The following is a 22312-nucleotide window of genomic DNA, read 5'->3' as shown; positions in this document are numbered from 1 at the left end:
AAGCGAGTCTCCAGCCTCAGCCTCCCAAGTAGCTGGGACCACAGGCGCCCGCCACAACGCCTGGCCATTTTTTGGTTGCAGCCATCATTGTCGTTTGGCGGGCCCGGGCTGGGGATTCGAACCCACCACCTTAGGTGTATGTGGCTGGTGCCTTAGCCGCTTGAGCCACAGGCGCTTAGCCAAGGAATTTTAAGGAAATTTCCTTAAAGCCTTTGATCAGCGGTTCACCCTTTTTTATCTCACAGCACACTTGGACCTATAGTTAACCTTTTGCGGCACACTTAAATTATATTGGTCCCAAAACAGAGTAAAAATACGTACTTTGCTTTGAACTTCTTTTGAAAATAATTAATGATCTTTGAGAGTTTTCACAGCACACCTAAGATCCTCGCACGGCACGCTGGTTGAAAATCACTGCTCTGTGTGTGTATATAAAGATATTATCACAGCCTTGTTCATACTAGCTAATCAGAAGCAATTCAGGTGAATAAACGAAGCCGTGTCCATCAGGAGAGGGCATTGTACAGCTGTAGGTTCAGAGCTGAGCTTTGCTGTTTAACTGTGAGCCCAGGCAGGCTCTCTAACCTCGGCGGCCTCTCTCCTCCGTGAAGTTCCTCATTTGTGACTCTGTCGTCGTCGTGGGTGGTTAAATGACATGCTGTCTAAGGTGAGGCCCAGGACGTCGTCACTGACTCACGGACGCTTCACCATCCCCAGCGGCAGTGACTGCTAAAGGTTGCATGTTTGACGAATGCTTGACGACAGGAAGTAAGTGAAGCGTGTCATTTCCTATGATCCAGATGTCATTCCAGAGCTCTTGTTTTCACGTGCGAAGCTAAGCAGTCTCCAGGGGTGGGATTGTACACGCATTTTTATCTTTTTATAGTTTTCAGTACATTCCAGGTTTTGTCTGGAAGCATCTCAGTATCAGAAAAGGTATATGTATGTACATATGTCAAAACTTATCAGAATGTCCCCTGGAAATACGTGCAGTGTAGAGTGGCTCGGTGGTTGAGCTGTGGAAATAACTCGCATTCCCCTCACATTCCCCAGGTGGGAAGAGTCTGTTCTCTGCCCTGGGGGGCTCAGGTACAGTGGGGTCTACAGAAGCCAAGGTGCAGGGCAGACTAGGCGAGGGGCCCAGAGAGGAAGACACTGCTCTCAGCAGGGTGGTAGGCACCCATGCGGCACAGGGGAATGACAGTTGTCCATGGGGCATAGAAGAGGGAGTCAAGGAGTCCCCCCAGGGTGGGGTGAGGGCTGGGGGCTTCGATCCTGAGTGTGAGCTAATTGATGAGGCAGCCGAGGTAGGGGAAGGGGGAAGCCGCTCCAGGTGGAGGCCAGAGCCCCAGCAGAGTCATGGAGAGATGAGCATTGGCATGAGCATTCGGGGGGGAGGGGTGCAGTGGGAAGCAACTGGGCGAAGTGGGCCAAGGTGGAGGGTTAGAGGTGTGGGGTGGGGGTCTAAGGGAGGGGCTGGGAAGGCTTGTTGGCCTTGATCTAGGAGATAATGAGAGGCAGGGAGGAAGGTTGTGTGCTCTGGGGACAGGAGGCTGGTAGAGCTGGTGCTTAAGGGTGTGCTTGGGACGGGTGGGAGGAAGGACTTGGCAGGTGGCAGGGGTACTGCCCTTGGAGAGTGGGCAGGTCCGGCTCTTTCGAGCCATGATAGGAAGCATGCCCCATTGAGGTTTTTTTTTTTTTTTTGCAGTTCTTTGGCTGGGGCTGGGTTTGAACCTGCCACCTCTGGTATATGTGGCCACTCCATGAGCCACAGGCACCGCCCCCCCCCCATTGAGGTTTTACCCTTTCTGCCCCTCGATAGCTGTGTGGCTTTCAGAAGTCCTTCCCCTGTGTAAGCCTGGGTTTCCTGGTGTGGAGGATGAGTGCCCCGGCAGCATTGACTGTTGTGAGAATCTGCTCCATAAACGTGTACTGTCAGTTACTAAGTAAAGAGATGACGTCTCCTTACTGTCACTTGTCTTCATGCCTTCTCTAAAGTGGATTTTCTTTCTGAATTTGCAGATTGCCAGCATCCTGACGTCACGGAAGCCCTCTGTCCTCCTCACGTTGGTAAGTGGCTAGTGTCCAGGGGCTGGTCAGTGTTTGGCATGGGGGAGGGGGCTTAGGGAGCCTCCTGCCCTTGGCAGGTGCCAGGACACGGGTCGGGGGAGCATTAAGAAGCTGAGAGAAGTGTTCATCCCCCGTAGATAGCAACAGTAGCTTGGTCCAAATGGCTGACCATGTCCAAGACCCCAGCCTTGAGTCTCCCTGGGATGTGTTGTGTCCTGTCATGAGGCATGGTGGACAAGACACTATGTCCGTTTCAAGGTGAAAACCCAGCCAGATGATGTATTTGTGTCAGGCTGAGTTCATGGGATTTGTGGATGTGCCAGGGGTGTCCAATCTGAGGCCAGTTGACTGAGGAATGTGTTGCTTATCGGTGGCAGATACTACAAAAAGTATGCATAGAATTTTTTTTTTTTTGCTCATCAGCTTTTGTTAGTGTTTGTGCATTTGAGGTGTGGCCCAAGGCAACTCTTTTTTCAGTGTATGACAGAAAAGAAAAGGTTGGCCGTCTTAGAAAAGGGACGTTGGGCTCGGCGCCTATAGCTCAACCGCCCGCCCCCCCCCCCCCCCACCCCCCAGGTAGACTCAGTTCTCTCCCACCCTGTATCTCTTATTAGTGAGATTTGAAAACACACCCTTGGCATCTGCCCTGGAGGGAGCTGGGCTGTGGGTCAGAGTGACCGACTAAGGGCCTGGCCTGGGGTTGGGGGTGTGGTGGGCTCCTGGCATCCAGGCCGTGGGGTTTCTAAGAGAGGACGCACGTCCCCTTGTCCTCCTTGGACCTTGGGAGTTTCACACATGAAGCGTATCCACAGCTCTTCCCTCTCCCAGCAGTCCTTGTCTCTTTCCTTAATTGATTTTTATAGAAATCATTTGTCCTGGTTCTTTCTTTTAGCACTTGGTCTCTTTCTTCCCACTCTGCAATTTAGATGGCTAAGGAGGAAGGGTGTGTTAGAAGGTTATGGTCAGAGGTGGTCTAGTGTCTTTCATTTGGGTGTACAGCTTCTCAGACCTGATGTTCTGGCTAAGAAGTGGTGATTGAAAGTGCCTTCCCTGGCCAGGCGAGGTGGCTCACGCCTGTAATCCTAGCACTGTGGGAGGCTGAGATAGGTGGATTACTTGAGCTCATGAGTTCAAGATCAGCCTCAGCAAAAGTGAGACCCTGGCTCTACTAAAGATAGAAAAAAACAACAACTGAGGCAAGAGGATTGCTTGACCCCAAGAGTTGGAGGTTGCTGTGAGCTAAGACGCCATGGTACTCTACCCAGGGTGACAGCTTGAGACTGTCTCAAAAAAAAAAAAAAAAAAGAAAGTGCCTTTCCTCCCTAGAGTGGCACATGGTTCTGTGCTTCTCTTATTTCTTTTCCAACCCTGTCTGTTTGGAGGCTCCTATAATTAGGAAGAGGAGAGGAGTGGGACCCAGGGTCACACTAGTTCTGCCTGAATCAGGTCCTGCCCTTCTCTCGGGATGTGGTGGCCCTCTTGGACCTCACACCATATGCAGGAGCGAGGAGATAGGTCAGCAGGGGAGAGCAGATCTGTGGTGAGGGTGGTCCGGGGTCTGTGCTGTCCTGCCTAGATCTGTGCCTGAGCAGCCGGGCTGGCATCAGCCTGTGCTCTGACCCATCTGCGGAGCAGACCTTACTGTGCACGTGGGGTACTGCAGGGTTTGTGGGGCCCCCACTTCCTCTGCTGTGCAAGCTGCAGTGGAGAGAGTAGAGCTGGGTCCCAGCTTGGAGTCACCTGGCTGGGGGTGTCGCTTGTCAAGTAAAGGCAAGAGGGGGGATAGGTTGGGTGGGGGTGAGGGGGCTCCCCATTCTTACCTGTCTGATGTTGGTAGGTGCAGGCTGTGGGGTGCACGTCTTTATTCTCATCCTCCCTCTCTCTCCCCAGCGTGGCGTCAACACAGACAGCGGCAGCGTCTGCAGGGAGGCCTCCTTCGAGGGCATCAGCCAGTGAGTCCTGGGGCCCTGGGGACTTTTTCTCCATCCTCCCCCAAGTCACGCCTCTGCCAGCAGGTCATCCAGTCTACAGATGAGACAAGAAATGCACAAATAGGAGCATCAAAGAAAGGAGTTAAGGCATTTTGAGGAAACGTTTAGAAAAATAACTTCACCTCCCCGCCTAAATTCACCCCACTTTTACTGGGAGGTGGGTGTCCCTTCTCGGCTGGGTTCAGCAGGAGTGCTGTGGGAGCCCTGGCTGCATGCAGGGACCTGCTCTGAGCTCTCGTGGTATTTTGTTCCTGTCATATCCTTGGTCCCAGCTGCTAACTTCTCTCAGCCTGGCTCTCAGCAACTCCTCTGTGGCTGAGAACTTCTTTCCTCTACCTGCTGTCGCAGCCCCAGGTCGAGTCTCCCTACCTGCCCTCACTCCCAGCTGAGCTCCAGGCTGAGCCTCCAAACCCCGCTTGGGAGGTGGCTCTCTGCTCTCAGCCTCTCTAGGCAGGAGGGCAAGTGTTGGGTGCAAGGAAAGCAGCCCTTCTCCCTGCTTGTCACACCCCACCCCCTTCCATCTGCCACTGGAGAGTGCTGCAGGTTGGCTGGAGGTAGGCCTGGGCTGATGCTGCAGCAGAGGAGGTCCCAGCTCCTTGGGGCTCTGGTCCCTGCTCCCCCACATGCTCTGCAGCCCTGGCGTCCTCCGTTGTCCTTTGGTGGTGACAGAGGAAGCACCTTATAATTATGTATGAGCCTGAGCCGCTGGAATGTGTGTATCTGTGCGATGGAGGGGTGATTAGGGTGGATTATGAGCTCATAAATATGTATTGCTTCCCCCCATGCTAAGAGTGATGGGGCAGGGGGAGCTGGAATCAGGTTTGCTTCTTCCCACCACACAAATCTCCTTATCCTCTTGGGAATTTCCCCAAAGCAACCCTGCCTCCCACGCCTGGCAGCAACTAGCCCAGCTTGTTGAAATGCTGGCCGTGGAGCTGCCGTCTCTCGCCAGCGTGAGCACAGCCCGCTGCTGCCTGTCCCAGGCCAGGACTCCCTGCGTCCTCTCAGCACAGTGGGCTGCCAGCACTCCAGTGCCCTGCTCACCTTCCTCCGGCCATGCTATGGAATGTCTCTGTGGGCTCTGCTTGGGTCTCTGCCTCCTAGTGAGAACCTTAAACTGGGGGGAGGGAGCCCCAGTGGCCACCTCACTGATCGGCTCAGTGGTCCTGGCAGGGCTGAGCCTCAGCTCCTCTGAGTGCCCCATGGTGCTGCTCGGGCCAAAGGAGACGACCTTCAGCCGGAGCCTGGCAGCGCCAGTGTGCAGTACCCAGCTGCCTGCAAGCAGAACCCCATCAAATCCTGTTGCCCCATCAGGCCTCAGTTTCCCCATGTGATTGCAAGATTCCTAGATGTCAGAGAGCTGGCGGCTTCTCAGCTGTGAGGTCCTTGCTTACTCCTGCCCCTAAAGGTGTCTCCTGCACAAAACGCTGAGGGCTCCTGGGCCAGGCCCCAGAATGGTGTGATGAGTGTGGTTTCTGGTGGCACTCAGAATGTGGGCCCTGAAGCACAGCTCTGCTGGCTGCTCTGTAAGGTTCCCACCACCCCTCCGAGAGAGCGGCAGGTGGGGCCTGGGCTGCCCCAGGGACAACATCAGTGTCAGTGGGTGGCAGGACACAGAGGCCTCATCCTATCCCATTAGCAGCTTTCCCTGACCTCTCCTCTAGTCAGCAGACCCCAGCCTCGGCCCCCTGTTGCTCTCTTACGTCCCCATGGCCCCTTTTGAGAGCCCAGAGGGGCCTGCACCCTTCAGACTCTCTTGCCCCACCCAGGCAGTATCTGGAGACTTTGGAGGACTGGGACTGCCCTAATTTTGCATCAGCTTCGTAGCACCAGGCTGGTGCCTCTTCAGCCCATGATCCGGTCCAGATGGGGGCTGACTGTGGGTGCTCCCCAGGTACCTCAGCTGGTGGGCTGGCTGAGAGACTGCCCCTCATGCCAGGAGCTGGGTGGATCAGTTTCTATTCCCGAGTGTCGTACTGGCTGAGGTCTCTGATTGGGTGATGTGCTGCAGACCTGTGCCCTTGCACCTGGCTCTCTGGCCCACTCGTGGTACTCCCTCCCTGCCTCATCCTCCAGGTGTCCCCACCACCCCCCATTTCCTCTATCTGGGCCCCATCTCTCTGTGTCATCCCTTGTGTAACTCTACCTTTGGGGTTACTCCACTGGGGCAGAGGCCATCAGCAGGTGCCTCAAATACTGTGTGCCATGGGTACCAACCTCTGCCCCCAGCTGCCTCCTGCTCTTTCCCTTGTGAACGAGCAAGGTGAGGCATGCTGCCTACTTTACAGTTCTAACTGCTTCCACCCCTGGTCTTCTCTCACTGCCCTGACAAAGCTCCTTATTCCCGGATTGTCATTTTTGATGCTCTTCAGCGTCTCTGGATCGCCTCCCACTTTGGGTCTCTGGTTGGCCTCTTGCATTGTCCTGGGGGGCCGCCCAAGCTACCTTTATCCCTTGGCTGCTGGCAGAAGGAGGAACTTGTTGCAGAACAGTGGTCTCACCTGTGTAGAATGGTGGTCTCACCTGTGGGCCCTGGTCCAGCTGGACTGTGGGCTTATGACTTCTCCAGATGTGGCCACTCAGGTTGCCTGTCCCACTTGGGCTCTGCCTTGGTCTCAGACCTCCCTCAGTCTCCCCATATCAGGGTTGTGCTGGGCCAGGCTGCCTGTTCTCATGGCTGAAGTGTGCCGGGTCTCATGGTGGTGAGGATTGTAGGAGACAGGGAGCAGAGGACACATCGAGCTGAAGACATGCTCAAGGCCTAGGAGGCCCAGGGAACTTCTGTGGTCTGGGCCACTGGGCTCACCAAGGGGTGTGGCTTAGAGTGGTTATAACAAGGCCATGGAAGTAAGTGGTGGTGGTAGTGCTGGTGCTGGTGGTGGGGCTCATTCTGAGTTTGGGGTCTGGCCCAGCTTTGGGTGCAGCTCTATATATGGCTTGATCCCAGCAGAGAGAGTCCCACGGAAGGTCTAGAAGGAGCAGACCTTGCTGTGGGCTCTGGCAGGAGGCTGGGATATGTGGGTGGGGTCAGGTGCCCACTCCCAGGTCTGGGCGAGGGCATGGAGCAGGGCTGGTCTGTGGGCTAGGGGTTGGGGAGCTGGGAGGGGAGATGGCTCTTCAGTAAGCAGGCCCTAAGACTTCTTCCTGTGGTCTGCGGCTGCCTGGAGCACTTGGTGCCCGCAGGCTGGGAGCACAGGGAGGCGTGGGGTTCTCTGAGCATCTGGGTGTTACCGGCATTTTTCTCTCTGTGACCAGCCCATTCTGGTCCACCATTCTCCACCATTCTGGAGGTTCAAGAATGAAACCCCAGACTATGCGAGTAAGTGATAGGACAAAGTTTATTTACAGAGAAAGACATAGAAGGGTAACAAAGCCTCCATCAGCAGAGTGGGGGAATTCCTAAGTTGAAAAGCCCACATGCGTCTTTGGTCTAGGGGTTCACATACTGCCTGCAAGCAGGTCATGGGTCTTGAGAATATATGTCACTCTTGGCCGGAGCCGGCAGACAGAAGGCATTCTGACCTTGTTCATTAGAGAATGAATGAATTAGCAAATGAATTTCCTTCTCACTGTCCTTGCCCCAGGCAAAGCAGCAGGGTGCATGTTTTTCAGTTGAGGAGGGGCTGCCCAGATAAGGTACTGGCCAGGCTGCTTTTTCTGATGCCACTGTGTCTGGAGAGTGCAGTCTGGAAAAAGTCTGTTTGCCCCAATCTAGAAAATAGGGGTCTCTATCCAGCCCTGAGCAGGGGTGCCCTGTATCATGAGGAGGTGGACCACAGGGCATATTTTCCTGAGAGCAGGAGACTGAAGTGAGAGAGATGGTCTGAGGCGTGCAGGTGCCTGAGATAGGGGGGCCACCCATTCATTAGGTTTGCAGGGCTCAGCAGGTGACTGTCAAGTCTAAGACATTTCCCTCCAAACATGCAGAGTCTGTGTCTGGAACCCTGGACTGGTGGGGCATGACTCTCAGGGGACTCTTGTTCCACGGCATTGTCTCAGGAAGACGGTCCATATTTCATGTCAGCTGGTTCAGGATAAGCATATTTCTTATCTTTTGGCATTTACTTAAATTGCCTGGCATAGCTGAAGACAATCAGTTACAAATTAATTCCATTTAAATAAGCAGTTAAAGATGAAATGCTGAATTGGGGGGTTGTTAATGCAGGAATATTAATATTCAAAGACGTGAATTTTAAAACCCAAGAAGTAGAGGGACATTATTAAAACTTGACGATTATAGCAAAATGCCAATTTGTGGTTTGGGGACCATGGCTTCCTGCTTGCTGTTAACTGGTATATCCAGTTAATATGTGAGATTGGGTTTCTAATGTGGCCCATGGAAATCTCAATGAGGGGTTACCCAGAAGAGTTAAGAACCCAAGGCAGTCCCCCTGTGGGCAGTAGAGTAGTTGGGGGCTGGGGGTCCTGCCTCTGTTGTTGGGTTAGAAACCCCGGGGAGAAAGGCAAGGCCTACAACAGGGGCTTGGGCCCACACAGCTCACCCTTTATCCCCCAGCCTGTGTTTAGAGCCCCCCGGAAAATTACCCTCTGTTTCCAGGACATTGCCACCCTAACTGGCACCTGTGGGGTTTTGTTGTTATTTTTACCTCATGGTCATTAATGGTCATTGTACAAATTGCTGACTAGCACAGAGGCAAAAACAAGGAATATCTGAATTTCATTACTCAGAGTTCAGTCTCTCAGCACTGTCTTTTGGACACTTACATATGTGTCCGAGTGTGTTTCTCTGAGTATGTTTTTGTGTCTGAATGTGGTGTGCGTGGGTCTGTCTGTGTATATACATCAGCCTGCACGTGTCTTTGTGAGTGTGTGTATGTGGGTGTGACTCTTTATGCATCTAAGTTTAAGCCTGTTTGAATATGTGTGTGTGTATATCTGTGTGTGTCTATACTCCCCTAAATGTGTACATCTTCGCGTGCATTGATTGGTATGTACACGTGTGTCTGTGCAGGTATGTGTGCACATACGACTGTCCGTCTGTCGGTGTGTGTTGGCGTGCGCCTCTTTCCTAAGCATAGGCCTGTCTCTGTGTGTGTGTGTGTGTGTGTGTGTGTACTCGCATGCATCGGGTAAAGTGAAATTATGCTGGTGTGTTTGGCTATTGAGTATGTAGGCCACCGCTTTTCCTAAAGTCAAAGTGACATTGGTGAAGGAGGAGGCAGTCTGTTTGTCATCTTGATTTATGTCATCTGCTCCCTGCTCTTCATCCTGACTGCCTGTAGTGTCTTTGATATTTCAAATAGGGCTTTGATTTTACAACATTTAAGTTGACTGTGAATCAAGTAGTCTTGTCTGTGTATTAAGAATCCTGAAATTTTCAGGTATCTGGAATCCTCTCAGCCTGCCAGTACCCCTATCTCCCCTGTGCCTGCCTCCTGTTCAGCTGGCTCAGCCAGGAGTAGGGCTGCTGGTCTCAACCATGGCAATAGGTAGCGCTTTCCAACACCTTTAATGGAGCCATGGAGAGTTCCTGCCTTGCAGGAGGACAGGAAGTCGCAACTCTGCACGTACTTAATATGTGGTGGAGCAGATCTTGGAATCCAGAGCGTTGAAGTCTTGCTGAGGCTTCTCAGCTGAGGCCTAGACCTGGGCTGGGCCACGTTGTTCCTCCCCAGCTCTCTCACCAGTAGGTTGAGCTCTGGGTCACATGTGGCTCTCTTGATGTGCCCTGACCTCGTCCTTTTGAAACCTGGGGTTACCTTTTCAATTATATTCACCTTATCAAAGAGCAGTTTTTGGTTTTGTAGATGTTTCTTCCTCATATATTTGCTTTTTATTTCCCTGATTTTCTGTTCTTTTAAATTTCCTTCTAATAGCTTCTCTTTCTCTAGCTTCTTGGGAAGGAAAAAAGGAGTGTTGTTAGGATAGAAGCGAAGGTCATTGATTTTCAGTGTTCTTTTCTAGTAGATACACCTAGAGCTATACATTTTCCTGTAAGAACTGCTTTAGCTGCATCTCACAGGTTGTGATATTTCATATTTTTTTTTTTTTTTTGAGACAGAGCCTCAAGCTGTCCCCCTGGGTAGAGTGCCGTGGCATCACTGCTCACAGCAACCTCCAACTCCTGGGCTCAAGCGAGTCTCCTGCCTCCGCCTCCCAAGTAGCTGGGACCACAGGCGCCCGCCACAACGCCCAGCTATTTTTTTGGTTGCAGCCGTCATTGTTGTTTGGCGGGTCCGGGCTGGGGATTCGAACCCGCCACCTTAGGTGTATGTGGCTGGCGCCTTAGCCAATTGAGCTATAGGCGCCGAGCCAGATATTTCATATTTTTACTTTCTAATTTTGTTGTGACTTTTGTTTTTGAACAGTGGGTTTTTAGAAGTCTGTTGCTTAATTTCCAAATAAGTTGAGATTTTATATTTTCCTTCCTTTAATTGATTTGCAGTTTAATCCTAACTGTGGTCAATGAACGGGTCTCTGAATCTTAACCCTTAACATTTGTTGAAACTTCTAGTGTATGTTCATTATGATAAATGTTTCATGATTAATTAAAAAGCATATGTTTGCCATTGTTGGCTGTAGTGTTCTGTAAATGTTAAATTATCCTGTTGGCTAATTGTATTGTTCATATCTTTGACATCCTTCTCAGTTGGTTTCTGTTTCATTGTTCTATCACAAGAGATATGTGAAAATCTCAAACTATGCTGTGGATTTTTCCTTCCTGTTCTGTCAATTTTTATAAATTGACTTTACTGAAATAAAATTTATATACAATGAAATTCACTATATGCATAATTTAGTAAGTTTTTAAGAAAAGTTTTATTAGGATATAATTCACATACCTTATAGTTTACCCATTTAAAGTATATAGTTAGTTTAGTTTTTGTTTTGTTTTGAGACAAGGTCTTAATCTATCCCCTAGGTTGGAGTACAGTAGTGCAATCATAGCTCACTGCAGCCTGGAACTCATAGATTTAAGTGATCCTCCTACCTAGGCATCCCAAAGTTCTGGGATTACAGGCATGAGCCATGTGTTGTTCTTCGACTTTGAAGCATGGCTTTGCTGGATATAGAATTCTCGGTTGACATTTTTTGTTTGTTGTTTAGCACTTTGAATATGTCACCCATTGCCTTCTGTCCTCTATACTTTTTGATGAGAAATCTGTCATTAATCTTAGTGAGATCCCTTGTGATGTGTCTAGGTGTGGACCTCTTTGAATTTATCCTACGTGGAGTTCATTGAGCTTTATGGATTGATAGATTAATGTGCATCATCAAACTGGCAAAGTTTTCAGCCATTGTTTTTTCAAATATTCTTTTAGCTCCTTTCTCTCTTTTCCTTCTGTCACTCCTGGTATTTGTATTCCGTATACTTGACAGAAGAGGCTATGCTCTTTCTGTCAGCGTAGGGGTAGGGCGTGGTGTTGTGCAGCCAAAAAGCTTGCTCTCCTACTAACTGTACTTGGAAGACACGAAACCCGGACTCCAAGTCTGCTGCAGGAAATAGCAGCAGGCCTTCGCCAGTCACCGAGTCAGGAAATTAAAATTTGGGACCCTCTCTTGATTGCGATATGTATGTCTTGAATGTCATGTGTTACGTGATAGACCATTGAACTAATGGGCTCGCTTTATTTTTCCTCCATAGGTTCAATGTCAACAACACCATTCTTCACCCAGAGATCGTTGAGTGGTGAGTGTTACCTGTAGCCACCTTGACTGTTGTGCTCAGCTCATGGGGACAGGAGACCCTGCTGTTGTTGCTCACCCCATCTCGCAGAGTCCCTCAGAAAGCTGGTCTCCAGAACCTCTTCCTTTAGCCTTAATCGTTTTGTTTGTTTGTTTGTTGTTGTTGACTGGCTGGCTGGGTTTTTTTTTGAGACAGAGCCTCAAGCTGTCCCCCTGGGTAGAGTGCCGTGCCATCACAGCTCACAGCAACCTCCAACTCCTAGGCTCAAGCGAGTCTCCTGCCTCTGCCTCCCAAGTAGCTGGGACCACAGGCGCCCACCACAACGCCCAGCTATTTTTTGGTTGCAGCCATCGTTGTTTGGTGGCCTGGGCTGGATTCAAACCCGCCACCTTAGGTGTATGTGGCTGGTGCCTTAGCCGCTTGAGCCACAGGTGCTGAGGCTGGCCGGTTTTTTCAAAAGGGAGTGAGTTACTTAAATATCAATTAAATTTCTCTCTTCACCCTCTTTGTTTCCAGTCTTTAAAAAACTCCTGCTGTAAGTAAGGCTGTAGTATGCTGTAGCTCAGAAAGAAAGTGGAAAGGGCAGAAGTGACCTCATTCACACGTAATCCCCTTGTCTTCCTCATGTCACACTTGTCTCTTGACAGAGGTGGCATCCTGCTGTACATACATGTTCTTCCCTCACCGTCTTTCTTTTGTTGGTGATACAGGCAGCCCTTACCTCAGCACACCTGGTTTCTGTTTGCTGGCTGCAGGGTGAGCCTTTTCGGCTGGACGTTGCCTCTGTGGGCCCTGGAAGTGGCCCTTCAACTCAGATATGCTGCAGAGTTTTCTTTCTAAGCCATTGAGTTGCCCTTTGATGCAGCAGAAATTTTTTTCTTTGTTGGATGGCTGCTCTTACCGGGACTGTAGACGGGAGTGAGGCCACTTTTCATGTCTCATCCTACTTCCATGTGATCATGTTTCCCCAGCTAGCTGGGAGCTCCACCTCACCTGATCTGGAGCTTGGGGATGCTGTGTCCGGGAGGATAGGCAGCAGTTGGCTGGGGGAAATGCAGGAGCCCGGGGGATCACTTGTTCTGAGAGACAGGAGAAAGGTTGATGGCTTCTTGTGGCTGGAGCAGAGCCAGTGGGGCCTGGGGTCGGATGGTCAGAGAAATAGTCGGTGGCTGGGCAGGCGTTGGTGAGTTTTGACTTGAGAGAAATGGGAAGCGTGAGAAATCCTTGATGGATTTAAGCAACAGAATGGTAGGATCAGGTTTGCGTTTTTAAAAATGATTTTGGCCACAGACGGGTGACTCTGCTGCAGGGTAAGAATGGGAACAGGTGGCCTGTTGGACTGTGGCAGGGGCCCAGGTGGAGTGGAGGGTGGCGGTGTGGCTGATCTGAGTGAGAGCAGCGGTTGAGAGGAAGGCTTCTGGGAGGAGCTGGCTGATGGTGGAGCTAGGGGTGGAGCTGACGGTGACTCTGCACAGGGGGTGCTGTGTCACAGAGATGGGCAGATGCCAGGACAGATCCGGTACTTGTTTGGGGGTGTTGGAGCTGAAGCAGGTGCCACTGGGAGAGAAGGAGGGCAGAGGTGGGGATCTGAGGTTGCCGACAGGTGTTGGTATGCCGCTCAGGAGAGTCAGAGGCCGAGTGGGCCCTACTGGCTGTCAGCAGCCTCAGCCCAGTACCCTTATGGCCAGAACACCTGAGGAGATTGAGGCCCTATGTCAGGAAGTTCCCATCCCAGCTGGCAGAAGAATAAATTCCAGGGATGCAGAGAGGGCCCCAGGTCGCATGTGCTGTTCCCTGGTGGTCACTCACAATGTAGGTGCTTTGGAGACCACATTTGGGTCGTGCACTCCAACATCTCCGGAGCACTGAGTCGTCAGCTCCTCACTTTGCAACAAGCACACTTCAATTGTAGTGACGTTTCCGAGGTTTTGAGGCAGAGTCTGTGTTCATGAGAATGCCTCCCAACTTTATTAAAGGGAGCGGCAGAAAGGATTTATTTGGCATTTGACGGCAGCAGAATTATTTTAGAAATGTCACGTTGCTGCCTCAGGGGTATGTTTTAATAGCCTGGGTCCCAGACACTCTCAGTGGATTCTCTGTAGTCCTGATCACTGCCCTCAGGGACCGACGGGAGGATTCTAGGTGGAATGGTGGGCACGTCCCTTCCCATGGTGTTAAATTATGACTCAGTGACATTGCTTGGGCCCTGTGTCCTGAATGCTTTCATTACCCTCTCTTTATGGGGCCCAGTGGCAGGAAGCTGCCTGGGGGTAACGGAAAACATCAACTTGGAGACACCCAGGTTATAACCTTAGCTTGCCCTCTCCTCGCAAAGTCACTTTTCTGAGTTTCAGTTAATACCTGCGCCCCACCCCAAGACAGACACTCACTCTTTTGTCCTGGGTAGAGTGCAGTGGCGTCATTGTAGCTCACTGCAACCTCAAACTCTTGGGCTCAAGAGATCTTCCTGCCTCAGCCTCCCAAGTAGCTGAGAATACAGACACCCATCATGATGCCCAGCTAGTTTTTCTATCTTTTAGTAGAGATGGAATCTTACTCTTGCTCAGGCTGGACTTAAACTCCTGAGGTCAAGGGAGCCACCTGCCTCGGCCTCCTAGAGTGCTAGGATTGCAGGTGTGTGCCACAGAGTTTAGCTCTCAGTCTGTAAAACGGAGATGTAGTAACACGTCTCTAACTTATGGTATGGGTGTGGAGATGCACCCAGCCTCAGGTCCCTCACCTGCAGTGTTAGTGGGTGGCTTGAGGTTTGAATGAGAGGGTAAGTCAGGTGCTGGCACGTTTTACTACTGACTGTCACTGCTGAGAACCCCTGTGTTCAATGTACTGTGCTAAACACTTACCTCATGTTACCTTAAAGAGGTGTTTCATTTATGTTGGTAGGTGTCCTAGTTATCCCCATGCTGCAGATGAGGAAACTGAGGCACAAGGAACTGAGTGACTTTCCCCCCAAAAGCCAGTTGATCCCAGGCTGTTGGTTCCAGGAACCTTGGCTGGACCCACCCCCACCTCGCCCTTGAGGGTGAGACCTGCTTAAGTGTCAGCCTTTCTCTCAGGTCAGGCTTGGCCCATTAGATGCACAGGGATGCTTGGGCCCTTAGCAGTGGACCTTGTGCCAAGGCCAGGGTGGAGCAGGATGGAGTACCACGGGTGTGCAGCCGCACGCGTCCCGGCTCCCGCTGTCTGCTTGGGAGTCGCCAGTAGCCTGTCGGGGTGCAGGGGAGCTCACTTTCTCATTTTTGTTTGGGTGTCATTCATTTCCTTTCTGTGACTGTTTTATTGTTTTCCATTCTCTCAAGCAGTGCCTTTTTGATTTCCTGTAAATTCCTCTATAATCACACTCTTCCCCACAAACACAAGATCATAACGGATAATTTCTTTTCTTGCGCTGGGTAGTGCAGTGGGAATGTGAAGGTCAAAAGTTGAGACTTAAAAAGAGCAGGCGTCTTACTTCCATAATTTAGGCTGTGGTTCTCCCTTACTGTTTTGCAGATGATTAAATTGATCTAAAGGAGGGTAGAAAATAAAAGGATATGTTCTCGTACAGTCTGAGAGCTCAGTGCCTGGGGTTTCGGTTAAGTACCTCTGGAAACGTCACCAAGCAAGCATGTCAGCAATTGCCGTGTGCCTTCTCGGGTTTTTGAGTGAGATTGTGTTAAATTGACTCATCCGCCGGTTTTAGAACTGTTAATTACACAGAGTGGAAGTGTCCTGCCTGCATTCATCAGGCGGTACGGGTAACAGATCTATTTCTGCTCCCTGTGCATTTCTCTGTGCACAGGGGATGGGAAGCCATGGATGGTTTGTAGGCAGAAGTACCCCAGGATCCCACATCTTGGGTAGCACGTCCCAAATTAGAAAAGGTGCGTAGATGATGGCCTAGATTCTCGGTGTGTGTGAGAAGTGTTCTAGTAGGTGGCTCATCCTCGGCTCCTAATGAGTAGGCGTTTAACCTCACGTTGGCAAGGAAGCCAGAGGGAGAGTAAGAACGCAAGTCACTGCATGACAGAAGGCAAGAGATGACAGATACGGAAACATCAGATAGGGAAAGGCCTGGCCCAGCCCTGGGCTGGCAAGGAGGTGGGCCTCCCTCCAGTTCTCCTGGCCTTGGCAGGTTAGTTTCAGGCACTCTCAGCTCATGGCTGAGCTAAACCATCATTTTCTTCATGACTCTGGGGTGTTTTTTTGTTGTTGTTGTTTGAGACAGAGCCTCTCTCTGTTACTTTCTCTAGAGCGCAGTGGCATCATAGCTCACAGCAACCTCAAACTCTTGGGCTCAACTGATCCTCTTGCCTCAGCCTCCTGAATAGCCAGGACTACAGCTGCCCACCATAGCACAGGGCTAGGTTTTTCTTTTCTTTTCTTTTCTTTTTTTAGTAGAGATAGGGTCTTGGTCAGGCTGGTCTTGAACTCCTGAGCTCAAGCGATCCACTAGCCTCAGCCTCCCCAGAGTATTAGGATTTTAGATGTGAACCACTATGCCCATCTGACCCTCTTTTCTTTGAGAGGACTAGTTTTTCTTTCTTTTCTTTTCTTTTTTTTTTTTTGAGAGAGTCTCACTCTTTCACCCTGGGTAGAGGGCCTTGGCGTCATAGCTCACAGCACCCTCAAACTCTTGGTTTCAAGGTATCTAGTCCAGTGTTGTGTGCCCACCACAACACCGGACTAGAGGTTTTTGTATTTTTAGTAGAGATGAGGTCTCACTTTTGCTTAGGCTGGTCTTAAACTCTTAAGCTCAGGCGATCTATCTGCCTCGGCTGCCAGAGTGCTGGGATTACAGGTGTGAGCCACCGTGCCTGGCAAGAGGACTTACTTATTGTCCCGAGATTATGTCCTTCCAGCCAGCTGTCTGCTTTCTGTCCCTCCTGTTGTGGGACTTTATCCCTTGCTTCACTGGGTCACGGGGTAGGGAAGGGGATGGCTTTGGGAGGCCTGTGGAACTGGGTTTCTGCTCTCCTGGCTCCCACATCACCATTCCCTGCATATCCACCTCCAGGAGAAATGGAATTCCTGACCCTTTAAATGGGTTTTGTTCAACACAGTGGCACTTTGATGCTTAGAGACCAATTTTGGAAACATTCAGCCTGCCTTGCTACTATTTTAATCAGGGGAGCATTTAGACCTTCGTTAATTGATGTCTTCATATTGAGTTTAATGCCCATAGGCGGTTTTGTGACCTGTGAATATTTTTAAGGGGGAAGAAAAAATGCCACAAGTAAATCTCTGCCTGGTCTAGTTTTTGTCATTTCAGGCTTGTAGCAGGTGACTGGGCTCCAGGTGGGGCAGGGATCATTTCCTCCCTACTGCCCCAAATTCGTCTTGCTGCCAGTCTGAGCAGCCCTTGGGTGTGGGGGTGCTCACGGTGTGGCCATGAGCCGGGCCCCGTGTGAGGCGGCAATAGCAGTGCCCATCCTTCTCCTCGCCTGGGCTGCCTTCTGCCCAGTCTTTGTATGTGACAAAGTCTCTGTGCTCATGTCTTGGAGGTAACTGGACCAGGCTGCCCAGTGCCTGGGCAAGACTGCAGGCCCACCGTGTCCTGTGGGTAACTGGTTAAGCCAGTACACAGCAGATCCTTATAAGCTTAGATTATGCTGGGCCAGGCATTAAGCCCAGCCAGGCTGCTTTTATCAGGGAGTGGCCTTCGTCTTGCCCTGATTCTATTTTTTTTTTAAATAACACTGAAAAAAATATGTCCCGAGTAGACTAGCTAGAGCCCAGTTTGTCCAAAGTAAAATTAGAAAAGAAGGCAGGACTCTGGGCCCTCATAGCTGAAATGCTGGTGGCCTCTGATCAGAAGAGGCAGATTACACGCTCTGTCTTCTCGTCTTCAGAGAACAAGGCTGGAGCCTCAGGGGAGGCAGAGTGTGGGCTCGAGCCCTGGGCCACCTCTTCTTACCTGCGTGATGGGGACAGGGCAGTGGCAGTGGGAGTTTAGGACGCTGAGGCCCTTGCACTGCCCAGCATAGCAGGCTTAGCAGCACCCCAGCTGTCCTGCTGGGGACCCTTGGGGCCATCAGCCCCCTCATTAGAGACAGGTATTTTCTGGTTCTAGCACTGACAGGTGTGGTTCCTGTGTGAGCTGGTCACTCTTCTGCGCTGACACTGTTCTGGGCCTGGGACCTGCCCTCCAAAGCTACAATCTTTTGGGAAAAGACTTAAACTACAAGTGGCCTAGGCACAGTGACTCAAGCCTGTAATCCTAGCAGTCTCGGAACGAAGGCAGATGAATTGCTTGATCTCAGGAGTTCAAGACCAGCCTGAGTAAAAGCAAGGCCCTATCTCTACTGAAAAAACAAAACAAAACAAAACAAAACACCAACTAGCTGGGCATAGTGTTTAGCACCCATAGTCCCAGTTACTTGGGAGGCTGAGGCAAGATGATCACTTGAGCCCAAGAGTTTGAGGTTGCTGTGAGCTATGAGGATGCCACGCACTCTACCCAGGGTGATAGAGTGACACACTATCTCAAAAAAAAAGAAACTACAAGTGTTGGAGTTTTCTGAGGATTCATATAAACTGCCCAGTGTACACAGACCAGGAGGGTAGAGGGTGGGGGGTGGGGTGGAGATGGAGAGGTGTGTTCCCAGTGACAGGGAGGCTCATAGGCAGGTGAAGGGGCAGGAGTGAGTTCTGGGCAGGGAAGGAAGGAGGCTGGGAAGAGTGTGGGGGTGCATGGCGGACACACAAGTCATGCTGTAGATTTTAACTGCATCCTGAGGACACCTGAAGCCACCGCAAGGCTTTAAACATGGGGGAGCCCAGTGAGGTTTACGTTTTCTAAAGACCCCAGTTGTTGGGGGCCCAGAGGCTGGTAGGGCTGGATAGAGAGAAATGGAGGGTCTGAGCCAGCGTGGAGGGGGATGGCAGCCCCTGGCCACGGTTGGCTGTGGGGAGTGGTAGGTGAGAGGCCAGTGTTGAGGGTGATGCCCAGCTGTCTGCAGGGGCAGCAGCAGGGTGGTGGGGCCCTGTTGAGACCGGGGCATGGTGGGAGTCCTCACATGCTGAGCTGTAGGCTCCTGCAACCTGCAGGCAGGTGCAGATGGGAAAGCAAGAGGGGGAAGGGAAGGAGGGCTGGCAGTCTGGTGGAGGCAGAGCAGGGAGGTGAGAGGATGGAGTTGTTGCTGGGCGTCATGGTGGGCACCTGTAGTCCCAGCTACTTGGGAGGCTGAGGCAGGAGAATCACTTGAGCCCAAGCATTTGAGGTTGCTGTGAGCTGTGACACCACTGCCCCTCTACCCAGGGCAGAGAGTGAGATTCTGTCTCAAAAAAAAAAAAAAAAAAGAAAGAAAAATTGAAAATAAAATGTGTTCTCCTCGCCTAAAACAAGGAGTGCAGGGAGGATTTTCCTCTAGACAGGAGCCTGTTTCACTGGCCACAGAGCTGCTAGTAGGAGGGGCAGGTGGGTGGAGAAGGTGAGGGACAGGAGGAGCCTCCTTGTAAGGAGGGAGAGGGAGGGAAACGGGATGAATGGGGGAGGAGGGGAGAGCCAGAGTGGGCCCGTCTGCTGGCTTCTGTGTTCTCCACGATGTGGATGTGGGAGATGAGTTCATTCATCTGTGACAAGGAGCCGTGTGGGGTGGGAGTAATGATCTTGGGAAGATGGGGAAGGTAGGCTGGGTGCAGTGGCTCACGCCTGTAATCTCAGCACTCGGGGAGGCCGAGGCAGGTGAATCAGTTGAGCTCAAGAGTTCAAGACCAGCCCGAGCAAGAGCAAGACCCCATCTCTACTACAAATAGAAAAACTAGCTGGGCACTATGGTGGGCACCAGCTACTTGGAAGGCTGAGGCAAGAGAATTGCTTGAGCCTAAGAGTTTGAGTTTGCTGTGAGCTATGACACCACAGCACTGAGTAAGACTATCTCAAAAAAAAAGAAAGAAAAGAAAAATGGAGGGGGTTGAGAGGAGCCATTCTATATTCTCTGTGTATGACAGGAGTGGGGCCTTGCTGGGGGCTGGTAAGGCAGGTGGCCCGGAGCCTGCTGGGCGGTCCACTCAGCTCTGACTTCCCCATGCAGATGGGTGGGCTCTGGCCTTGAGGGTCTAAGGTGGTGGCAGAGTAGTAGCTGGAGGGAAGGACCAGGCCTTGAAGCCGCAGAGGGAGGCAGAGGGATGCTGCTCCCCAGGGGGAGGTGGAGCCGTGAGAGGTGTGGGCTTGGGCGCAGCCTGGCGTGGTGCCTACCTGTGCTGTCACCCCGAGGTCCACACTGCATTCAACCCCAGGCCTGCTCCACCAATACAGGTTCCAAGGCTGGCGCCATGGAGAGCGGCTGTGGGTAGCCACACACAAGTGAGAGCGTATTTGGGCCTCAGGACCCTGAGCTGCTGGCCCAAGACCATGTGAGGCTGGTCCCCCACCCTTTAGGGAACAGCAGCTGGCGTTGTGGCTCCCACTGTGGAAGCTGAGGCCCCTTTCTGGTGGTAAACAGCGTGCTGTCAGCTTCAGGCTCGGCCTCCTTGAGAAAGGAAAGATGTTCTTTTGAACAAGTCTCACTGGGCTTGGGAGTTTGTTTTTTCCACCTTCCCTAGAAGCTTTCACAGTCTTGGGAAGGTGTCCTCTGCGGCAAGAAGCCATCCTCGTTTCCCAGTGACAAATGGCTGGCTGTCCCCGCTGTGTGGCGTCTTGGAGACTGTATGAGTCATCGGCTGGCTGGCTCACTCAGGCTGCTCCCGTGAGGTCCCCAAGGGTGTGGTGTCATAGCTCACAGCAACCTCAAACTCCTGATGGAGGTGGGCAGTGGCCGAGCCCCTCGACTCAGGCCAGCTCCTGTGAGCTGTCTGGGCAGGCCGAGGAGGAGGGAGAGGGGATGGTGTGAGGTGCCCCCTGGATGGAGGGGTGGGTGCTGACCTGCTACTGTAGACACTCTGGCTTTGCTGATCTTGAGGGGGCTTTTGTGGTCCCTTGGGGGCTTGTCAGTAAAGGGAACGTGGCTGGCCACTGAGGGGATCCCTGGGGAGCTCTCTGCCTCTGCGAGGCCTTCAGCAGAGGGAGCCAGCTGGGGCTGCTCCATGTCCCTCTGCCCTCTCCAGGGCTCGGCGCTGCAGACAGGCCTCTCCCGGCAGCCCTCCTCCCTCCTGGTAATCACATGTTTGCTTGTACAACACTCATCTCCTCAGTCTCCGGGCTCCATGAGGGAAGGACGTGCCATTTCACTCCACTCCATCCCCGTGCATCCAGCTGGCACTTAATAGTGATGTGAATGGAGTGGATGGTTTTTGCCATCACGGAGGCCCCTCATTCAAGCTTTTATAAAGTGTCATCAAAGCAGTATGTGCACATGCTTGTGAAAGCCACCAGGCTGGGCACAGTGGCTCACACCTGTAATCCTAGCACTTTGGGAGGCCAAGGCAGGTGGATTGCTCAAGCTCAGGAGCTTGAGATGAGCCCAAGGAAGAGTGAGACCTCGTCTCTACTGAAATAGAAAAACTAGCCAGGAGTTGTGCCAGGTGCCTGTAGTCTCAGCTACTTGGGAAGCTAAGGCAGGAGGATCGCTTGAGCCCAGGAGTTTGAGATTGCTGTGAGGTATGATGCCACAGCACTCTGCCCAGGGTGACAGTGAGACTCTGCTCCCCCCACCCCCTTGAAGAAAGAACTGCACCAGCGCAGACTCTGTACTGGAAAGGTAGATGAGAATAAACTGCCGGCCTCTGCTGGCTCTTCTCCCGCCCCCACCACTCTTTTACTCATAAGGTTATTTCTGACTCTTTCCTCGGTGGCACGTGCCACCTTGTCACACTCTTTCTCCTCCTCCTCATCCTCTTCCACCCGTGAACTCTCCATGTCATCCCGCTCCGTGGGCCAGGCCCTGCCCTTTCTGCCTCTTATCCCAGCCCCCCGCCCTCACCTCCTGACTTCTGTTGCCTTTTCCTTGTCAGGATTCATAACATTTACACTGTTTGTGTCATCGGTGAATCTTAAGTGTTTTTGAAGGGGGAGGGGAAGTTAACTCTAAAATGTGAAAAAAAAAGAATGTGGTATCAACCCAAGTGCCCCTCAGTTCATGATTGGATAAAGAAAATGTGTTATGCACTGAGAGTGTATACGCCGTGTACCATGGAGTGCTGCTCAGCCACACTGAATTCCATCCACTTGGATGGAATTGGAGACTACCATGTTTCCCTGAAAATAAGACACTGTCTTATATTTATCTTTTCTCAAGAAGACACACTAGGGCTTATTTTCAGGGGATGTCTTATTTTTATTAAGTATAATACAAGAATCTACATTTCTTCAAATACAGTTAAGTCATCTTCTGGAACCTGACCGGGGGAGCCAACCTTGTTGGTGGGACTGGCGCTAGTGATGCGTGAACTCCTTTCCCCTAGCCGTTCGCACGTGCGCAATAGGATGCCTGTGACGGCGGTTACCACACGTGCACCCGCCCAAGTGCCAATGGCTGGGAGAAAGGAGCTGTGGCAGATAAAAGGTATTCCAGTCTTCCTTACCTCTCCGTGCAGAAATACATGTATAGCCACACCCATCACTAGGTCTTATTATGGGGTGGGGCTTATATTTAACAAACGCATAGAAATCCTGCTAGGGCTTATTTTTTGGGTAGGTCTTATTTTCTTTTTTTTTTTTTTTTTT

The 22312-nt window shown here is 51.5% G+C and overlaps 1 protein-coding gene across 1 annotated transcript in view; it reads left to right on the top strand.

Moving 5' to 3' along the window:
• PEPD (peptidase D) overlaps positions 1–22312 on the top strand; it is a 119591-nt gene that overhangs the window by 24730 nt on the left and 72549 nt on the right. The window contains exons 5-7 of the mRNA XM_023518353.1: positions 2023–2070; positions 3961–4022; positions 11668–11712. Coding sequence (XP_023374121.1) covers positions 2023–2070; positions 3961–4022; positions 11668–11712 — 155 coding nt within the window. The remainder of the gene's footprint in view (positions 1–2022; positions 2071–3960; positions 4023–11667; positions 11713–22312) is intronic.

Source organism: Otolemur garnettii, unplaced genomic scaffold, assembly GCF_000181295.1.
Source record: "Otolemur garnettii isolate 467f Iridium unplaced genomic scaffold, OtoGar3 scaffold00135, whole genome shotgun sequence".
Classification (NCBI taxonomy): domain Eukaryota; kingdom Metazoa; phylum Chordata; class Mammalia; order Primates; family Galagidae; genus Otolemur; species Otolemur garnettii.
Note: the sequence above shows the minus strand (reverse complement) of the source record. Positions and strands in the feature narration are given on the sequence as shown.